Source organism: Schistocerca americana, chromosome 4 (assembly GCF_021461395.2).
Source record: "Schistocerca americana isolate TAMUIC-IGC-003095 chromosome 4, iqSchAmer2.1, whole genome shotgun sequence".
NCBI classification, from domain to species: Eukaryota; Metazoa; Arthropoda; class Insecta; order Orthoptera; family Acrididae; genus Schistocerca; species Schistocerca americana.
This window is the reverse complement of record NC_060122.1, coordinates 539949130-539972578: the sequence shown is the minus strand read 5'-3', so window position 1 is coordinate 539972578 and position 23449 is coordinate 539949130. Positions and strand designations below refer to the sequence as shown.

The 23449-nt window shown below is 38.4% G+C and overlaps 1 protein-coding gene across 2 annotated transcripts in view; it reads right to left on the bottom strand.

Moving 5' to 3' along the window:
- The window catches only part of LOC124612451 (DENN domain-containing protein 1A-like), a 292617-nt gene that overhangs the window by 101442 nt on the left and 167726 nt on the right, over positions 1-23449 (bottom strand). For both annotated transcript variants that reach the window (XM_047140674.1, XM_047140675.1), the window contains exon 9: positions 21129-21305. In XM_047140674.1, the coding sequence (XP_046996630.1) occupies positions 21129-21305 (177 nt within the window). The remainder of the gene's footprint in view (positions 1-21128; positions 21306-23449) is intronic.

The window sequence follows — 23449 nt, the reverse complement described above, 5'->3', positions numbered from 1 at the left end:
ACTTAACGAGGTAAGATAAAAAGTACTGAAGTATTTATGCAAACACTGCCCTGATAGAAACACTTGACAATAGTTATATTGTGCTGTTTGAAGACTTTCCTGATGCAATAACTGCTTCATTGGTTCATGGGCATTTTATTGGATAATAATGTGAAAAGCTGCACCATATTTTAATGAGGTAGCTGCTCGTAATCTTCAGGTGCTTACTAACGTGTTGCTGCAGTGATTCGCTAATACATGCGCTGCTTTGCCAGCAAAACACAGGTGCCAAGGGGTGAGGCTGTAACGTCATCTTAGACTAATCAGAGTACAGTGACATCCAGAGCCCCTGCCAGAAAAAACAGGCCACGGTCTTCGCACACACGGTGCGGGAAAAACACAGCCACAAATCGCTGCCCTGCGCACACACAGGCAGAGTGTTTGCACCCGATGTAAGTGTACGGACTCTGACTGCCTGTCTGTGTAGACTAAGATTCATTTGTCTGCCGCCAATAATGCCTTAGTGCCGCCAATGCTGGTTCCCACGGCTTGCTGAGTTGTGCACTGGATGTCACCACAATCAATGAATCATCTATGACGGTGCTATGGCCCCAATTCTTGGCACCTGCACTTTTCTTGCAAAGTGGCACATATATTGGTGAGCCACTGCAGCAGTGTGTCAGCAAGCACTTGAAGATGATGAACTGTTGTCTCGTTGAGATATTGTGCAGCTTTCACAACAGCATCCAACGCAACACCCGTGGACCAATGAGACAATAGATATATTATTCAGAAGTTATACACCATTGTCAACTTGCTTTATCTAAATGACCAACTGCTCAGATACAACAAAAAGTAATCTGTCTTGCAGGAGACACTGTAATGCAAAACAACTTTAAACAAGTAAGTGCTGCTTGTCAAACAGTATTTTTGTGGGCAGTTTGTTTACATGTCAAATTTAAGTGACTACAGGGCAGTGTTGTACCTTACCAATCTAATACTGTACTTTTGAATTCACTATTATTATAAAGCTTTAATGGATTCTTGGTATTATATTTAATGACAGAACAAACGCACTTGAGGATGCATGCTTTGATTGAAATAACTTTGTGACTGATTTGTGATTGAATATCGCAGTGGCAGGGAGTGGGGCAGTATTGCCAGCATGCAGCTAGCCAGCTTAACAGTGCTCTGCTTGCACTTACAGAACAGATCACGCTATGAGCATGTGGCACTCGAGGAAGAACTACAATTGGCTGGCAGATCGTCCCTACCTCTCAGCTCACTGAAATTCAACCCTACAGAAATTTTTATCAAAGTATAGATAACATTCCCTGCTGTGGGGAGGCCTTGCAGTTACCCAGCCAGCAACCAACAAGGCATCCGAGGGAAGCGGTCACCTAACTCATAGGGGCCAGCATTCGCCCTGACAGCCAGAATCCACCCGGCCACCAGGTGGCATCCCAGGCACCAAGAGAGGTCGCCGGACCTATTCTCCTCTGTGGGCCACATGACAAATTAGTGCCTACTATATCTTGGCACCTGGTCTCATTTAGACGGGCACTTGAGCCACGACAAGTAGTTCCCAGTGAATGGGTTTCCTGGGCCAGGCACCAAATGCAGCATCATTCCTTCTATCAGGAAGTCACTTTGGAGCCATTGAAACACTGATGCTGCTTTCTGAGTCATTGATCAGCTAGTGGACTTGCAAGAATTCAGATCTTTCTTTCAGTAGTGCTACCGCAGACTTGATTGTGATCCATCGTACTGGGACTTTGATACTGGACTGTCCTCCTGGGACTCTGACTTGTATCAATTCTATGTTCACAATTACCTAAATATTTTTTGGACTGTCTCGTTGGGACCTGAAATTTCTCTAGCATGTGCATTAGGTATTTACTAGTTAGTGACATTTTCCAATAATTGTTAATTTCCTAAAGGTCTTCACACACACACACACACACACACACACACACACACACACACACACACACACACAAAGAGAGAGAGAGAGAGAGAGAGAGAGAGAGGGGGGGGGGGGGGATGGAGAGGCGAAGGAGGAAGCAGAGGGACAGAGAGGCTCAGGGTGTAAGAAGGCAGGTTGAAGAGGGAGAGGTTGTGATATAGAATATGTCTTGGCGACGTGAAGTTAGCGCCAACAAATACATTACTTGTGCAAAACTACAAACCACCATTTCACTTGCAGAGTAAATATTTCATCATAAAATTCCAAATGCAAAGGACTTAATTTTCAGAAAATGCCGAGTTATCCCACATCCAGGAACTTTCTGCAACATGTTACATTGTTATTGGCTGTTTAAAAATCTGCCTCCACTAGTAAGAGAATATATAAAGGTACACTGTACATCTGATCAGCCGATTCTGCATGATGACTGCTCATATTTGAATGAAGTTACTTTTGTATTGTCACTGAGCCGGGCATGAGAATTAATCCTCCAGTTTCTTCTGCTATGTCAAACCATAATTTGTGTGGGATCCCAGCCAAATATCCACAGACAAGGATACTCAACACCTACGGGTCAAAAAACCACAAAGAACAGCACATGCCTTTTGGTATTCTCATTTGCAAGTGGGATTTAAGCACAAGTTACAAAAGGAAATTATGATAACTACAGCAGAACTTACTACAATCTTGGAAGCCTATAAGTGCTGTCATATGATACAAGAGGAAAACATTGAGCATAAAAACTACTCAACAGCTCACAAGATGATGGCACATATGAACAACTGGAAATGAATGGCTGCCACTGCACTGTCCTTTTATACATTAAATGCACAATACTACTGCTGTCTGTATATGCGCACATCATAATCCCATGCCTTGTCACCTTAGTATAGAGACACACACACACACACACACACACACACACACACACACACACACACACACACACACACATACATACATATTGGTGGAGGCTCTGCAATTAGTTTACATGAAGAGGATTCAGTATGAGTGGGATAGAGAATGGCAGGTTTCTATGACAAAGTAAATTACCACACACAAATAACACCAGTGCCACCATCTAGACCTTGGTATCATGGCCTCATGTGGACATGAAAATTTACAGTTACCAGAGTATGGTTGAAGTTCAAGCTCTTCCCTTTGTCTGTGCTGCCCTCCCCCTCCTCTCTCTATCCATCCCCCCCCCTCCCCGCCCTCTCTCTCTCTCTCTCTCTCTCTCTCTCTCTCTCTCTCTCTCTCTCCCCTACCTATCTCTGTTCATCCCCCCTTCAACCCTTTCTCTGCCCCTCTCATCCTCTCCCTCTCTCTGCTCAGTTGAGCCCATCTGCACACCATTTCTAGAATGCACACTGATACCAGCCAAACAGCATGTCAGTCATGAAGGGCTACCTTGATGTCATGGGTTACCAACTCAGTTGTGCTCTTAAATGATAAATATCCTCCCACCATTTTCTCCACCCCTCCCACAGTGGTATACTGTCACTCACCCATTCTACACAATATTCTTGTCTGTTCCTATTTGACCCCTGCCCCCAGTTCCTTGCTCCATGGCTCATATCCCTGCAATGATCCTATATGGAAGACCTGTCCCATACATCTCTCATCAGCAACTACTCCATTCCTATCACAGGCTTCTCCTACTACGCCAAAGGCAGGAGCATGTGGGAAAGCATTCATATGGTCTACCCACACAGTGTGAATTTCTTTGCAGGCATACCACTAACAAGCTGGCTGTCCACATGAATGGCCACTGTCAAACTGTGACCCAGAGTGGCTGGACCACCCAGTTGCTGAGCATGCTATACAATATGATGTGCTTGACTTCAAACACTGCTTCACAGCCCCATGCCATCTGGATTCTTTCCATCAGCACCAGCTTTTCTAAACTGCACAGGTGAGAACTCTCCCTACAACATATCATTTGTTCCCATACACCCCCCCCCCCCACGCCCCCCGGCCACAACCTTCACTAGTCTCCTGTTTCCAGCTGCCTCTATCCCCTTCCCTGCCTCACTCCAGCTCACATACACCTGCTCTCTCCCCAATGCAAGTGCATAGTCCTTTCCCCTTCTCGTTTCTTGTTCCTCTCATTTTCCCTGAAGTACAGCTTTCCGATGCTGCACTCTCTCTCTCTCTCTCTCTCTCTCTCTCTCTCTCTCTCTCTCTCTCTCTCTCACTCACTCTCAGCCTGTATAAGGATCTTGTCCAATGGCTTGGATGGCTTACTCTGCTTTTAAATGCACTTTAAATATGCCTGTCCACAGCTAAACACCTCCTCTATGTGGAACTTCAATAGCTTTTGGACAAATCCTTTTTTGAGCTAGAGAGTGGTTGGGGAAGTTTGCCTGATGGCTGGGAGGGAGGCAGCAGGAGCACAGGATAGGAACATCAGGATGAGAGGTAGCAGGTGCACAGGATGAAAACATGACATGGGCACTGGCACCGATGAGTTCCTGCAGCATCCAATGACAACGACATGGAGGTGTGGATTGGGAGGGAGCGAATGAACAGAGGAAGGGGAGACTGTGGGTCACAGATCTAGTAGCCCTTCTTCATTGTGTTCTATGAAGTTCTTGTTGTGAAAGAGAGATTACTTCCTGTTTCAGAAGTTATTCACATCTTGATAACAAATTTATTTAAACTATTGTGGTCCACAGATCACTTACTGCTGCACCTATTCATAGTACTTGTTGCCTGTTTTATTTCAACAGCATTGCTCTACATACTTGAGCATGTTCCTGACATAACTTATCATAATAAAACTATTAGCAATACAGCAAGTACAAATTTTATGCACAGATAGGAACAACAGAAAGACTGTCAGCAAGTAAGCTTTTGACCAAAAAGGCTTTCATCAGAAATAGACAACACAACACAACACAAACACACACAGACGCACGTGCGACCACAGTCTCTGGCTGCTGAGGCCAGCTCTGGCCTAAGCAGCTGGAGACTACGATCGCGTGCGCACATGTGTGCGTATGTATTTCTGATGAAGGCCTTTTTGGCTGAAAGCTCACTTGCAGACAATCTTCTGTTGAACATAACAGGTATCATGTAGTAAAATTATACACAAGTATAAAGTCAAATAAGTCCTCTCCATGCCAATTACACCTAAAGTGTCATACATTCAGGCACCTGCTACATTCTATTTCTTGGAGTCGGCACACACAACCTCTTTATTGTCTTTGAGTACAGGCCAGCAAATTTAGAGCAGTTTACATTTACAATGCTGGAGGTAACCAGCACCACACATGTAACAATGTGACTACCACCAAAGAAAACACTGTTGAAAAAATCAGATTTAATTCTAAAATTCCAATACTTATATAAAATTGCAGAGCAGCCTTCAAAAGCAAAGTTTCTTCTTATTTTGCCTAAAACTCATTTACAGTGCCTCATGTGATCCTGAGAGTTGGACGTACATGGTAGAACTCTGAACCAGTGGAAGTGTAGTTTGCCACAGACCACAAGACTATTGTCAGCTGCAAATGTCACTCTGCAAAGTGATTTGTTAAGTCTACCAAAGATATTTAAATCAAATGGTGTTGCATTAGGACTGTAATGACAGTAAGGAAATCTTGTACATCCAAGTTTTTTAATTCCTCGGGTCCTCACAATATCGTGCAGTAACTAAGACACCTTCTGCAGATGCAAACAGCAAAAGTCCATTCATGTTAGAAGTGGAAATTTTAATATCATTTTATTCTGCACATTGATAAAAGTAAGATAATACAGAGGTACGCAATTAAGCACACAATATGGAAATAATTCCATATAGGACATGTATGTGGTTCATTACATTTATCAAATTTTGTCATAAACTAAGGTTAAAAAATGTATATGTAACTGACAAGTATTTCATAGAGAAAATGTATCTTATTTGTAAATCTCTTGATACATTTTATATCATGAGGAGTTACTGTAGGCTGTTGTGAACATGATCCACGGAACAGGCAAAAAGCTAACCTAATGCGGCTACATGCTAAAGAGTTACAGGTTTAGAATTGACTTTTTATTTCTACTCAAGAATTACAAGGGGTGTTCAATAAGTAATGCAACACTTTTTGGCTACAAAACCCTATTTTTCAACTTAATCTCTGTCCAATGTGACTGTCTTACGCCACCTTATGGCAAAGGCCTGTATGCCCACACAGTACCACTCTACTGGCCAATGTTGGAACCAATGTTCTACTGCATCAATAACCTCCCAATCACCCATATACTGTTTCCCAAAGAGTGCACTCTTCATTGGGCCAAACGGAAGGAGTTTGGAAGGTGCGAGTTCCGGACTGTAGGTTAGGTCAGGAAGAACAGTCCAACGAAGTTTCGTCAGCTCCCCTCTGATGTGCAGGTTTGTGTGAGGCCTTGATTCATCATGGAGGAGGAGAAGTTAGTTTGCATTTTTGTGGTGATGAACACACTGAAGTAGTTTCTTCTATCTCCTTAGTGTAGCACAATACACTTCGGAATTGGTTGTTGCACCAAGATGGAGGACATCAAACAGAATAACCCTTTCAAAGTCCGCGAAGACTGTCGCCATGACTATCAGCTGAGGATCCGGTTTCAAACTTTTCCTTCAGTGGAGAGGCAGCGTTGGGCCACTCCACGATTGCCGTATTGTTTCTAGTTCGAAGTGATGAACCCATGTTTCATTGTCTGTGATGATAATCGAAAAAAAATTGTCATGATCAGCTCTGTAATGCACAAACAAAACGCACAAACAACTCCACACAGGTGGTCCTTCATTGCACTTTATGGTCTTCTGTTAGGCGGCGAGAAACTCAACAGACACACACCACTGAATACTCCACTGGTGCACGATTGTGTCAGCGCTACCAACAGAGACATACAGTTGTGCAGCGAAATGTCCGATTGTGATCTGTCAGTCATCGTGAATGAGAGTGTCTGCACATTAAAACTTTGCAGGTATCACCGCTATGTGTGGCTGGCCATCACAGATGAGATCGAACAGGTTTGTGTGACCTTGTAGCAATATTGACACACACCTCAACATGCTTTGTTCGCTGGCAGGTCTCTGTAGACATTCTGCTGGTGCATATGAATCTCTGGTAAATAAACTCGATGAAAGCTCTCTGCTTGGAACACACCTCCATTACAGGCACCATTTTGAAGGCTGCGTATAGTGCCACCGCGTATCAGAACTTCATGAAACAATAAGGGCTGAATTGGGAGTATTTCATGATGTCCCACAGCAGATTCTACATTTTGTCAACTGAAATTGTTGGAGAAAAGTATGTGTTGCATTACTTGTTGAACACCCCTCAGTGTATGATATAGAAGGAGACACTTTTACTGTCTATCAGACATTTTGTTTCCATGGGCAGATTATGAAAGAGGTTTCTAGCTTTTTATTTACTACTTCCTGTGTTAAAATTACATAAACTACAGGGACATGCAGAAGATTTTTCCTCTAGTATTATATTTTTTAATGTTTCTCATAAACTCAAACTGCAATGGATTGTTGACAGAGATTTAATTGGTGAATAAATCTATTGTGAGGCTGTGTTTAATAAGGAAGTATACCACCTTGGCCGAACTTAATGTTTCTGTGTAAATGTCATGTTCTGAGACTGTTTTCTCACCACACATTTTCACCTATTCAGTATAAACACATGACATCATTAGAAGAAAGCACAAAGTTAAATTAAGGTAACTGGGTCATTCCAGGGTAGTTCATTGGTAGGTGCACTGCCTGCAAAGTAACAGAGTCCTAGTTTGTGTCCCAGTCCAGCAGACAATTGTAATACGTCCTAGCCCACCAGACAGTTGTAATATGTCCCAGTCCAGCATACGGTTATAGCATGTCAGAAACTTTCACAACAGCATACACTGTGTTTCACAGTGATAGATTTATCATGGTAGTTAACAGTTTCTGCCTGACAGAGCAATACCACACGATTAATGACAACTAACAGTGCTGGCAGTAGTCAGCAGAAATACAACCTCTCCAGCACTTCCTGTATTACCACCTCATAAAGACAGAGGAAGTAATTTGTATTAACTGTGATACAGGTATTACAAACTCTTTTTTTTTTTTCAGTGGTCATTAGCGCCCAGACTAAGTTATGAATGTACTGCAAAGCACAAGGTTAAAACAGCAATTAAAAGGACAACACTATAAAAGGCACATTAACAGGCAAGGGATTAAAAGGAAACAGCATAATCAAAAGTCCTTAGACAGGTTTGTCAAGTGGATAAAACGAAGAACGCGAGCAGCTGCTCCTGTGTCATCCGCTAAAATGTCATCCAGAAACTAATCTATGGAGTACAAGCAGTTGCCAAGTACATGCGATTTTGACTCGTTTTGAGAACTTTTGTTATGTACCAGCACTTTTAATTCACTTGGTAGGTGGTCATATATTTTTGTGGCAGCATTCTTTACTATTTTTTGTGCGAGAGGAAGTTTACATTGTGAGTAAGGAGGCCATTTTTGTTGCCACTCTAATAGTTACGAATGCTATTATTAGTCTGAAATTGTGCCTGATTCTTTGCAACAAACTTCACAAGAATATAAATGTATTGTGAGGTGGTTGTTAGTATGTCTAAGCTTTTTAAAGTGTTGCCTGCATGAAATTCAAGGATGTACACCAGATATTATGCTTACAAAACATTTATGTGCAATAAATACTTCGTGTCCACATGTGGAGTTGCCCCAGAAAATTATTCCATGTGACATCAGTGTACAGAAATTTGCAAAGCAAGCTAGTTTTCTAATGGTCATCACCAAAATCAGTCTTTATACATAGTGCAAACGTAAAGCTCAAGCACTTTGAGAAGAACTATAGTACATAAATCCCAATTCAAGTTCTGATCAAAGGACATTACATGATCTTTAACTATCAGTTTTTCATGCACACTTTCTCCCATGTGACACTATTATTGATGATGCATCATGCCTTGTACAGAATTGAATAAACTGCTTTATTTCTTCCCTCCACAAATCAAGCCACAGACAGTTTACAGAGAATTAATCAATAGTAATATTCTTTTATTGCTCCTTCTATCGTTGCAGTTTTAAAGAACTTGATTATCACTAACAAAGAGCACTATTCTTATGGATCAGTGCAAGATGTAAGGTCATTTACATACAGGATGTTCCATTTATCTGACAACAGCCTGCCCGGGGTATTACGGGCCGACCACAGAAGCCGCACATACCGGTTGAATGGGTCCCGCGGTACCACAACCGCCATTAAAAAGACCAGCATGTAAGAACAGTTGTAGAAGAGGAGATGATAAACTAAAAGATATTATGAAATCCGCCATTGTTTCTTCTGCTCATGGAAATGCATCAAATAAATATGTTTTTCAAGTAGTCATTGCGTCACAAAATAAAAGGCAAAACACTTTTCTAGAACTAGTATTTTAAAAAAAATAATTTACCTAAGGAATGTCCCCTAAGGAATAATAAAACAACTTCATATATGTCTTATTCTTCTTCCTTTTGGAAGTCCAAACACTTTTATCACATAAATCCAAGGCTGCATAGTACTATGTACTTTCATGGGTGCCATTTGCGGCACCTGATACTTTGAGACAGCATACACAATGTATGCGAGTCAGTGTACTTGATCTCCTAGATGCTATGATGTGTAAATATGTATCAAATGAACTCAAAAACTTTAATGCGAATTACTGGACAACAGGCTACACTGTGCTAGCAACACCTACTGGGTAAATTTCGAGAACCAGTATTTGAGGTAAACAGTGAAAAGAATCCTTCACTATCCACAATACAGTAACTGGCAGAGTTGTATACGTATATGAAAAAAAAAAAAAAGGTCGACAGACACACAAACAAACACAAACATACACATGAAATTCAAGCTTTCGCAACAAACTGTTGCCTCATCAGGAAAGAGGGAAGGAGAGGGAAAGACGAAAGGATGTGGGTTTTAAGGGAGAGGGTAAGGAGGCATTCCAATCCCGGGAGCGGAAAGACTTACCTTAGGGGGAAAAAAAGGACGGGTATAACCTCGCGCGCGCACACACACACACACACACACACACACACACACACACACACACACACACATATCCATCCACACACATATACAGACACAAGCAGACATATTTAAAGACATATTAAGTCTTTAAATATGTCTGCTTGTGTCTGTATATGTGTGGATGGATATGTGTGTGTGTGTGTGTGTGCGCGCGAGTGTATACCCGTCCTTTTTTCCCCCTAAGGTAAGTCTTTCCGCTCCCGGGATTGGAATGACTCCTTACCCTCTCCCTTAAAACCCACTTCCTTTCCACTTCCTTTCGTCTTCCCCTCTCCTTCCCTCTTTCCTGATGAGGCAACAGTCTGTTGCGAAAGCTTGAATTTTGTGTGTATGTTTGTGTGTCTATCGACCTGCCAGCGCTTTTGTTCGGTAAGTCACCTCATCTTTGTTTTTATATATATATATATATATATATATATATATATATATATATATATATATATATACACACATATATATCCATACACACACACACACACACACACACACACACACACACACACACATATATATATATATATATATATACCGAACAGAAGCGCTGGCAGGTCGATAGACACACAAACAAACACAAACATACACACAAAATTCAAGCTTTCGCAACAAACTGTTGCCTCATCAGGAAAGAGGGAAGGAGAGGGGAAGACGAAAGGAAGTGGGTTTTAAGGGAGAGGGTAAGGAGTCATTCCAATCCCGGGAGCGGAAAGACTTACCTTAGGGGGAAAAAAGGACAGGTATACACTCGCACACACGCACATATCCATCCACACATACAGACACAAGCAGACATATTTAAATACCATATTGGTATTTGGTATTTAAATATGTCTGCTTGTGTCTGTATGTGTGGATGGATATGTGCGTGTGTGCGAGTGTATACCTGTCCTTTTTTCCCCCTAAGGTAAGTCTTTCCGCTCCCGGGATTGGAATGACTCCTTACCCTCTCCCTTAAAACCCACTTCCTTTCGTCTTCCCCTCTCCTTCCCTCTTTCCTGATGAGGCAACAGTTTGTTGCGAAAGCTTGAATTTTGTGTGTATGTTTGTGTTTGTTTGTGTGTCTATCGACCTGCCAGCGCTTCTGTTCGGTAAGTCACCTCATCTTTATTTTATATATATATATATATATATATATATATATATATATATATATATATATATAAAATAGAGGGAAACATTCCATGCAGGAAAAATATATCTAAAAACAAAGATGATGTGACTTACCATACGAAAGCGCTGGCAGGTCGATAGACACACAAACAAACACAATCATACACACAAAATTCTAGCTTTCGCAACCAACGGTTGCTTCATCAGGAAAGAGGGAAGGAGAGGGAAAGACGAAAGGATGTGGGTTTTAAGGGAGAGGGTAAGGGGTCATTCCAATCCCGGGAGCAGAAAGACTTACCTTAGGGGGGAAAAAAGAGACCTTTTTTATGAGGCTGAAATGCAAATGAAAATAAAAATGAAAATGAAAATATATGGGGACAGATAAAGGTGAACTAGAAAGCAACTGGAGATCTGGTGTGAAAAAAGGTGAAAAAGTGTTGGTTAAAGCTGGGCTGTGTAGATCCTGTGGTGAACTTGGGTTGGTAGACAACGATGTGCATTAAGGTTAGGTGGTTGTGTTGCCGCCAAAACACGTTAAAGGGTGGAGAAATTCGGGAAAATTTCGAAAAAACTACGTGTAAATGTATTAAAAGGAGTGGTTTTGTGGTGGCAGATTATGAGAGCGAGGCTAACAGTTGTCTGACGAAGAAATAATGACATTAAAACCTGTGGGAAGCGGCTAAAAATGATCAATGATGTGGGAAAAACGGAAATGGAAATAAAGCGAAAGTTATTAGAACCAGCCGAAATGGTTGTTTAATAGGTGAAAGGAACTGTTTGTGAACTAGAAACGGTGGATTTTATAGCAGTGGTAGTGTTGAAAGTGGAAAAAAAAATTTTTTTTGGTTATGGTTTGGAAGTGGGTTACGTATTATTGAGTATATATAGGCAGGATAAGATTGTATAGTAGATTATGGTAAAAAGGAGAAGGTGAATACAAAGTGAACCTACTGGCAAAAACAGAAAGAGAAAATAAGACGACAGAAAAGATTTCGAAATGCAACAGTGACAATAACAAACGTAATTGTTGGGTTCAAATTAATGATATGAATATAATAGAGGGAAACATTCCACGCAGGAAAATATATCTAAAAACAAAGATGATGTGACTTACCATGCGAAAGCGCTGGCAGGTCGATAGACACACAAACACAAACAGATGTAGATATAGACACAACCTATATCATGGTAAGCAATGTCCCACATCACTTTAAATCTGAATTAATTTCTTAATTCAGAAGTCAATGAACTCATCAGTAAATTAATTCCAACCATTAAATGTTGAAGTGGATGCACAATTATTGGCAATTTCTTGCAGAAAGTGGAAGATGTTCTGCATGAAAAGAACTGTTATAAATAAATTTTCTGTGTGATGAATAAATTTGAGATGCTTTATGTGTGAGATGCATGGAGAATGCTGAATACTGCTTTTTTTTATTCATGTTTCATTTTTTGTGTGTTACCACACAGAGCAAAGAAATTCAGTCATGGAATGCATCACTACAAAAATACAAAAACAAGATGATGGAGAGAGCATACACATATACGTATCATATTATAGCAAAATTTTCAGACTTACTGAAAAGAATCTTTTAAAAATTAGAAAGTGTGCAGCACCAGGAAGACTTACTGGATGTGAAAATTTGCGGTTCAAAATACATTTTTTTCAGTTCTGTTGGAAGACCACAGAAAACTGAATCTGTATAATAGTGCAACCTTTCTGTACATTGGCAAACAAATTATTACCCATGTGCAAATCATATGTTGGGCTACCATTTGCTGAAATGATGCTGCAGCTTCTCCTGAATGAGTTTATACTATTAACAACAAATCCCAAAATTAAGAAAATATACAATGATTTCAGAATTAGAATTTAGAGATATTATAACAACAGCCTGCATTAAAAACAATGGTCTGATGGCTGCCTTTTTCTGAGCTGTGAATGCAAACTCAAAAGGGAAAGTAAAAATTCTTTGTATTTCAGAGACAGTGATGGATATCAGTCTTAAAATCAAGATAGGAGCAAATATATTTAATAATCATTTCTTAAATATAGTAGAAAGTATATGGACAAACAGTTCAAGAGAAAAATCACAGCAACTATCATAAAATTCAGTTATATGAATGTATGACCAACTTCTCCACCTGGAATTGAGAAAATTATACATCATCTCAAAAATAAAATCTCATCTAGTTTTGATAGTATTTCCAACAGAGTATTAAATATTTGTTCCCATATAATTGGCCTAGTCTTATCTGCAATATGTAATGCATCACTAACTCAAAGCATCTTTCCAGAGAGACTGAAATATGCTGTTGTCAAAGACAGGTGACAGGACAGATGTCAACTACAAACATGTTTAACTGCTGACATCATTTTCCAAAATCTTTGCAGAGGAGATGTATTCTGGAATACTATCTCATTTGAAAAGCAATAATATCCTCGGCAAACCACAGTTTGGATTTCAAAAGAGTTGCTCTACTGAGAATGCCATTTACATGTTCACTCCCTCAATTTTACAAGCATTAAATAATAAAATAGTGCTGGCTGGTATTTTTTGTGACCTATCTTATGCACTGATTCACAATCACTGTACTCTCCTAAATAAACTGAAGTTTTAGTAGGATTGATGGTATAGCCAACCAATGGATATCATATCTAACCAAAAGAATGCAGCAAGTTGTACTTAGTAATTCAATCATTGTAGTCTGAGGACATTATTCTCAGTGGTGAGAAATCACTTATGGGGTTCTCCAAGGCTCAATTTGAAGTACACTATTGTTCCTCAAATATGTAAATGATTGACCATCTAATATACAACAAGCAGAAATAGTTCTTTCTGCAGGTGACACTAATATCATCATCAAACCAAACATATATACAGAAAAAAAATGTTAAACAATATTCTTAAATATATCATTGATTTGTTTTCTATCAGTGGTCTCACCCTTAATTTTAAAAAGACATAACATATTCAGATCTGCACATCTAGAGGTACTGCACCAATGATAAGTGTGACACATGGTGAGGAAATAGTAGATAGGGCGGAAACTTCAAAATTTTTTGGTGTCCACATTGTGTCTGTTCCAAGATGGCCGCCGAGTAAGTGACGCCAGAAACCATTTCCAGAAAGTTAAGTGATTTAGACAGGAATATAATTTAGTTTAACGCTGACAACAAATTAAATACGTGCATTAGTGTGTCGTTTAGTCTTGCCGTTAAAGGTTTGACTTTTATTTGCGTATTTTTTCAGAAAACACGAAAAGATCGTAACTTCGCGAAGTCGTGCTTAGGCTTAAATTTTGTAAACGTGTTTGTTTCTTCTTTCAAGGTAATTTAACTAGTTTCTCGGTAACAAATAAGTAAACTACCGTAAATAGCGTATAACTTCATTGTTTTAATACAGATTTCAGAAAAACAGCGTAACTTTATATCAGAAACTTGCCTATATACATTTGTTTATAGGCCTATTCTCGTAACGTTTTTGGAGAATCAAAGTTAAAGTATCTCGTTTAATTGCCCTTTTTTCATTCTATCGAGTGAAATATATAATAAATAGCGCATACCTTCGTTGTTTTAATACAGATCTCAGAAAACCAGCGGAATTTTAAATCAGAAACTTGCTTATATACATTTGTGAATAGGCTTAATTCTTGTAACGTCTTTTTTGATTTTCGGTAATTTAATTGATTTATCCTAGCTAAAGTATTATTTTTGCCATGAGTGAGAAGTGCCTGACTTGCCGTAGAATTGTTAGTTCCGGGGTTTGGTGTGATGGATGCAGTAGTTTTTTTCACTGGGGGGACTGTTGGGAAAGTGGATCAGGCTCATCAGTGGTTATGTAGGATTTGCAGCAGAGATAGGAAGATAGTGGAACAGGAGGGGAAAATTGCTGCCCTTCAGGCTGAGCCAGATCAGGCTAGGGAAGATCTGGACAGGTTAAGAAGGGAGAAGGGCAAAGAGAGGTGGGAAGTGGCAACAGGTAGCAGAAGGAACAGGCCTAGAACTAAGTCTGACAGTTTTGTGGTGAATGTCAAAAATAAGTTAGACCTGTTGCTTCAGTTAGAAACTGATGAGCCTCAAGCAGAGGTAGGTGTAGACAGGACACAACAAACTTTCAATAGGAAATTGAAAAAGAATGTAGGAAAGTCATCGAAAAGGAAGAAAGTTTTGTTGTTAGGCAGTTCTCATGCCAGAGGTGTAGGCCAACTTCTGCAGGAGGAATTAGGACCAGAATACCAGGTCACAAATTTTTTCAAACCAAGTGCTAGTCTGGATCAGGTGACAGAGGATTTAGGTTCACTCTGTAAAGTATTTACCAGGGAAGACACCGTGGTTATTGTGGGAGGGCCAGGGAACAGCATCGACAGAGATCCTGGGTACAGTATAGAGTGTGACCTGGTAAAGATTGCGTCGGCATCGAGACACACCAATGTTGAATTTGTATCTGTCCTGAGACGCCATGACCGGCCTCATTTGAACTCTTCTGTTGGGAGAGTTAATTTGGAGTTGGAACGGCTGCTTGTGTCGGGTGCGGGGGCTCATATTGGTGTGGTTCCTGTTGATTATCTCAGTAGGTGGGACTATACCAGGCACGGCCTACATCTCAACAGGAAAGGGAAGGGGAAACTGGCTGGGGTAATAGCAGGAAATTTAAGGGGGGGAGGCACTGCCATGAATGGTAAAATACCAGTGGTTACAGGTGTTGGAGCAGCACCTTTTTTAGGATAGGTAAGACAGAAAGATGTCAAGTTCTACGAGAGGTCAGGATTGAAACAAATCTTCAGTTTAGGAAAGAAATTCAACAGCACAATTCTAGCACATTGGATCACCAATCACAGCTATCAATTATAAATTTTCACCAATCACCAGAAATTTTATCTCCACCAAGTTGTATCTCAGTCCTAGGTAATTGCATTGATGAACTAAAGTCACCCAACCCAATTGACATAATCTGCCTCTCTGAACACCATGTGACCACTGGTATAGGAACTAGGCCTAAGCACAATGAGAAACTCAGACAGGAGAGTACTGCAAATGTTAGAATAAGGAAAGGTTCTCATAAAAGTATAATTAAAAATAATGTAAGTATATTTCATCAAAATATTGGGAGTTTAAAGAATAAAGTAGATGAGCTTCTGGTTTGTTTGGAAGATTTAGAAGCTGAGAATGAAATAGATATACTATGCCTGTCTGAGCATCACATTGTTACTGATATGGATAAGGTAAATGTAAGTGGTTATAAGCTCTCTGCACATGTAATGAGAGAAAATATGGAGAAAGGAGGAGTTGCCATATATGTCAAAAGTTGTCATTGTGCAAAAAGTATAGAAACAAAAAAGTTTTGTGTAGAGAAACATATAGAAGCATGCGCCTGTGAGCTTAAATTAAATAAAGGCACATTTATAATTGTAACTGTATATAGGTCCCCATCAGGAAATTTTCATCTATTTCTGAAAAATTTGGACTCCTTGTTGTGCTATCTGTCAGACAGGGGGAAGCAAATTATTATTTGTGGGGACTTCAATGTAGATTCTCTGAAAGAGAGTAATAGGAAAAATGACCTTGAAGTATTACTCGGTTCTTTCAATTTGACACCCGTTATTGATTTTCCTACTCGGGTGGTAAAGGATAGCAGCTCACTGATAGATAACTTCTTTATAGACCAAGATAAGTTTAACCAGATAAATGCTCAGCCTGTTGAGAATGGTCTTTCTGATCATGCTGCACAGCTAGTTACAATATATGACATAGCTCCATTCAGCAATACTAAACAGTCCTCCAAAGTAGTACGTTCAGTCAACAATTTAACAATTGCAAATTTCAGGGAAAGCCTACAGCAGTTAGACTGGGATGAGGTGTACCGTGAACCTGATGCCAATTTAAAATATAATTTATTTCACGACATTTTTGTAAATGCATTTGAAAACTGCTTCCCCAAGAAAATAGTTAAATATACTCGTAAGAAACCTTGTAACAAACCATGGCTTACTAAGGGTATAAAAATATCTTGTAACCGGAAAAGGGAAATGTATCTGACAGCAAGAAAGAGTAATGACCCAGAAACTATCAAAAATTATAAAAACTACTGTGTTATATTAAGAAAAGTTATTAAAAAATCCAGGAGTATGTGTATCATGTCTGAAATCAGCAACTCTGATAATAAAATTAAAACAATTTGGAATATTATTAAAAGAGAAACAGGTCAACCAAGAGCAGAGGAAGACAGTATTACCATCAAATTGAATGAAAACTTAACGAACAAAAAGTCAGAAGCTGAAAATATTTTTAATAATCATTTTCTAAATGTTGTGGATATAGTAGGATCCAGGTGTTCATTAGAAGATGCTAGGCTGTTAATGGAAGAGGCCATACCTATGCAATTTGATACAATTGAAATCTCACCCACTTCTCCCTCTGAAATTAGGAAAATAATAAACTTGCTTAAAAGCAAAAACTCACATGGAATTGATGGCATTTCCAGCAAAATACTAAAAGCTTGTTCTCAACAGATAAGTAAGATTCTCAGCCACCTGTGTAATAGCTCTCTGGAACAGGGCATTTTCCCTGATAGACTGCAATATGCTATTGTTATACCTTTGCATAAAAAGGGGGATAGATCTGATGTCAACAATTACCGTCCAATCTCCCTTCTAACAGCTTTATCCAAAATTTTTGAGAAAGTAATGTATTCAAGAGTAGCTTCACATATCTGTAAAAATGAAGTACTAACAAAATGTCAGTTTGGTTTCCAGAAAGGTTTTTCAACAGAAAATGCCATATATGCTTTCACCAGTCAAATTTTGAATGATCTGAATAACCGAACACCACCCATTGGGATTTTTTGTGATCTCTCAAAGGCTTTTGATTGTGTAAATCATGAAATTCTGCTAGAGAAGCTCAAGTATTGTGGCATGAGTGGGACAGTGCACAAATGGTTTAATTCGTACCTAACTGGAAGAGTGCAGAAAGTTGAAATAAGTAGTTCTCGTAACATGCAAAGATCAGCACATTCCTCAAACTGGGGAACTATCAAGAATGGGGTTCCACAAGGGTCAGTCTTGGGTCCTTTGTTGTTCTTATTATATATTAATGACTTGCCATTCTATATTCATGAAGAGGCAAAGTTAGTTCTCTTCGCTGATGATACAAGTATAGTAATCACACCTGAGAAACAAGAATTAACTGATGAAATTGTCAATACTGTCTTTCAGAAAATTACTAAGTGGTTCCTTGTAAACGGACTCTCACTGAATTTTGATAAGACACAGTACATACAGTTCTGTACAGTGAATGGTATGACGCCATTAATAAATATAGACCTTAATCAGAAGCATATAGCTAAGGTAGAATAATCCAAATTTTTAGGTATGTCCATTGATGAGAGATTAAATTGGAAGAAACACATTGATGATCTGCTGAAACGTTTGAGTTCAGCTACTTATGCAATAAGGGTCATTGCAAATTTTGGTGATAAACATCTTAGTAAATTAGCTTACTACGCCTATTTTCACTCATTGCTTTCATATGGCATCATATTTTGGGGTAATTCATCACTGAGGAATAAAGTATTTATTGCACAAAAGCGTGTAATCAGAATAATAGCTGGAGTCCACCCAAGATCATCCTGCAGACATTTATTTAAGGATCTAGGGATATTCACAGTAGCTTCTCAGTATATATACTCTCTTATGAAATTTGTTATTAACAACCAAACCCAATTCAAAAGTAATAGCAGTGTGCATAACTACAATACTAGGAGAAAGGACGATCTTCACCATTAAAGATTAAATCTAACTTTGGCACAGAAAGGGGTGAATTATACTGGCACTAAAGTCTTTGGTCACTTACCAAATAGTATCAAAAGTCTGACAGATAACCAACAAGTATTTAAGAAGAAATTAAAAGAATTTCTGAATGACAACTCCTTCTACTCCATAGAGGAATTTTTACATATAAATTAAGAAAAAAAGAAAAAAAAATATTAAAAAAAAAAAAAATAAAGAAAAACAAAAAAACACAAAAAAAATAAAGTTGTTATATTAACTTAAGTATGTTGTTAAATTAACCTAATTATGTCATGTATTGGAAAATTCGACTCGTTCCACATCATTACGAAATATCGTATTCATGATCCATGGAACTAGTATTAATCTAATCTAATCTAATCTGGGAAACACTCATTTTTGAATTAGAATAATTGCAAATCTTGGGGAGCAACAAATCACTAACTTGACAATCTGCATATTTTCATCCAATAACATCATGTGGAATAATTTTCTGGGGAAACTTTTCTTTAGGGAAAAGTTATCATTTCTTCTCAAAGACATGTTATAATAACAATATGTGGTGCACACCCAAGGTCATCTTTTAGACATCTGTTTAAGGAGTATGGCATTCCAATTTCTACTTCACAGTACATTTGTTCCACCATGAAGTTTTTTTTGTAAATAGTCCACAGCTGCTCAAAAGGAAGAATAACATTCATTACTCCACATTAAGGTTGGCTTTAGTATAAAAACCAACCAACCACGTTTCCATTCTTTACAATTTTCAGCATTCACCTGCACTGATTGTTTATATAGTCTTGTGATAATGTTGTGATAAATCATTAGATATTGCCTTCTATCACAGTTGCTAAACAAATTATCTTCTTTTAAAATAAGACTAGTGTCATCTGGAAATATTTTTCAAAATTGTCTGTCATATTTAATGGTAGATCAATAAAAACAGTAGACTTCAAACAGATTCCTAATACAAAGCTAACTGTACACTACTCCATTTACATAAAAGCTTTTTGTTCCTTCACTGCAACATATGAAAGGAAAAAATGATAAATGTTCCAAGTACAGCAGCATCCTCAGGATGTAATGGTTCTGTCAAATCAAAGAAGATACCTACTTATCCTGAATACCTACAAGTGACTTCACCAAAAAATGTGCACACTGATTGACAATATTTTTCTCCATAAACATTTCTCAACTTCTGATAAATGTTTCTTATTTTCACAACTTAAGAATGCTAGAGCTGCAAAATGCTTTAGACAACCCCCCACCCCCCATAATCACCTGCACTCCAGCTACTAAAGGACCAGATATAGACCCAGTTGATGTTATTTGAGCACAAAGGGAAGACTGATTCCCCTGAATATTATATGTATAAAATACACTTATAAAAAATGTGTTATTTGTATTCTGTGGTATGTATTGTATGAAATGATAGAAGATAATGTACTTTACATTAGTAGTGCACTAGAATTTTGTTTTAATTTGCTGATTATAAAAAGTGTGCAGCACAGCATGACATATGTGGATGAAAATTTATATTTTTGGTCAGAATAATTCTTCAGTGGTATAACACTAACAACAAAAATTATTTTGTAAACTCTACTAAAATAATATGATTAACACATATTCTGTTAATTCCATAAGCACTTACTTTATTGATACAGATATAGAATGAGACACGGCAATAATATAACAACAAACTGCATAAGAAAATCAAGGCAGTGAGGATGAGGATTTAAACATCTGAAATTGCAGGTGGACAAAAAAGACTTAAAACATACAAATAAATATGTGTGTGTCTTTCATGTAAAAATTTATCACAAACTGCATGACCAATGAACGAATAATCTAAAACTTAACTTCATACCTAAAGGTGTTTATATGTACAGATGTTAGCATAGCTCAGTCATAAAAATAAATAATTACATATGGTGGAAATACCACTAGGTGTGACAATACGAAACAACGTTTGCACCATGCTATACATAAACTAAAATACTCATCCAATGTTGACACACACACACACACACACACACACACACACACACACACACACACACACACACACACACGCGCGCGCACGCGCTCGCTCGAGAAAGCGTACATAGTAACTGAAAATTAACATTCATTAAGGAGGCACAGCATAATTAAAACATTAACTCTGCTTCTTTTCGACGAATAAAAGTTTCAAAACAAAACAGGAAATAAAATTACTGTGCATTACAACTACTTGTTACCTTGCTCTTGACAGTCTTGAAAAAGGCAGTTCCTTCTTTTTTCATTGTTGATGTCCAATCTTTGTACTGCTGCTTCAGTTTTGAACTTGACTTCCCAGAATAATTACACGCTTCCATTTCAAATTCATCAGAAAATCCAAGGCCACTATTGAGCATATCAAGTCTTTCTTCTATGAACTTGGAACAAAATGTAAAACCAAATAAAAGTTTGGAATATTGGTGGATATCTAATTAAAGCACACTACAACTTAAGAACTAAAATTACATAAGTGAAACATAAGAAAGAAGCGGGGGAGGGGGATTATATGGAATTCAAATGTCTTGTACATGTCCGTATACTGTATATCAATTAGAATACACTAGTTATTAATTTACACTAAATCAAATCTAAAACTTTTTCAATGGACAGATCAGTGGTCATCATACTGATGAAAAGATCTGAACAGTGGCTGACCATCAGCTGAAAGATACATTCTACACACGGATCTTTTTTGATCAAATAGAGTTTGTATGTAATGGGACTCGAAAAGTGGTGGGAAGGCAGGAGAATACACATGACAGCTATTAAAATACCATCATCATTAGAATGTAAACAAAATAGCAGGGAAATGAGTAGTGGAGAACAGTAACTGAACACGATGTTGAAATTGGAATGGTTACAGCGTGGGCTGCACGTCAAGGCATGGATTCACAAAATATGCATCCTGGACAACTAGTGTCATGGCATATTCCAGATCAGGATCTTATTATGTAATTAAAAGTGCACTACTTTGATTTTTTTTTTAAGAACAGTAAGTACTTTGCGGTTCACTTAGGTAATGCAGAAATTCTGCTTATGGCCCACAAATGTGCAGTTACTGCCCAAAGTGAAGGCAAGGGGAAAAGTTCAGCATATTTATGTAACACATAATCTTCTAAGCAAATATTTCCGTGAATGCAAATGGTGTATAAGAGAGAATACTGAATTGTGAAGATAAGCAATTATAAAAGTTCAAATTACAATGTTTTTGGGATTTGACACGCACTGAAGAACAGAGATCTATCAGAATTGCAGATCAGAAAATAAGATACTAAAAGGAGAAGAAGAATTTTTCTATTTGGGCATAAAAATAACTGGCAATGTCAGAAGTAAAGAGGATATAAATTTCAGACTGGCAATGAAATGGAAACTTTTCATGAATGGGACAAATAAGTTAACATCTAATACCAAACAACAGAAAATCCAGGATGGAATGTAACAGTATTATGAAAATGATAATTGCTACTCACTATATAGTGGAGATGCTGAGTCACAGACAGGCACAACAAAAGTACTGTCAGAAAGTGAGCTGTCGAGCAACAAGGCCTTTGTCAAAATCCTGAATCTGGCTTCAGCTGCCAGAGACTGTGGTCAATGTGTTATGAGTTGAATTTGTGTGTGTGTGTGTGTGTGTGTGTGTGTGTGTGTGTGTGTGTGTAATTTTGACAAAGGCCCTGTTAGCCAAAAGCTCACTTTTCAACAGTCTTTTTGTTGTGCCTATCTGCAACTTAACATCTAATATAATTTATGTGCTAGGATGACTTTTCTGAAAGTGTTTGTCTTGAGTGTAGCGTTCTATAAAATTTTGTGGGCAATAAACACTACAGAAAGAGGAAAACAAACTTTTGAAATATACAGCAACAGAAGAAGACATCATGGAATAGTTAATATGGCATGGGAGGGAGAAGTGTGAGAATAAAAAATGTGAATTGAGTCCACGGCTTGACTACAACATGCAGTTTCAAGTAGATGTAGATTGCAATAGTTACGTGGAGATGAAGAAACTTGGACAGGAGAGAGTATCAAGGAAAGCTGCCTTAAAGCAATCTGTGGGCTAAAGATGATAATAATGACAACAAGAATTCGGGTGATGACTAAATCACTGAAGTATGGAAACCTGGGCAATGAACTGAAGATACACGAATTCCTAGAAAGTTCTTTATAAGTGACACATGTAAAGATTGATATAAAATGAGCAATTTAATTCTCGTATCCCTCCGCCTTATATGTTTCTCTTCAAAGATGAAAAGATTATTAGTGTGAAATTACTTAAAGTGATTCAGAAGGATATCTTAGTATCCTTTGTGGCAATAGTAGACGAAATGTTTAGCATCAGCAGAAGATGTACATGGGGAATTCTTGTGTACAAGGAGGTAGCAAATTGTGGCTAGTTGTGGAACAGTTGCCGATTTTGAGTGACCATTGAAATGGGATGGGCCTGTAACATGTGAAAGTAACATTTTGACAACAAACTGCACTTGTTGCACAATGATAACAAAGTTACACTCAAGGGCAGGTTTGA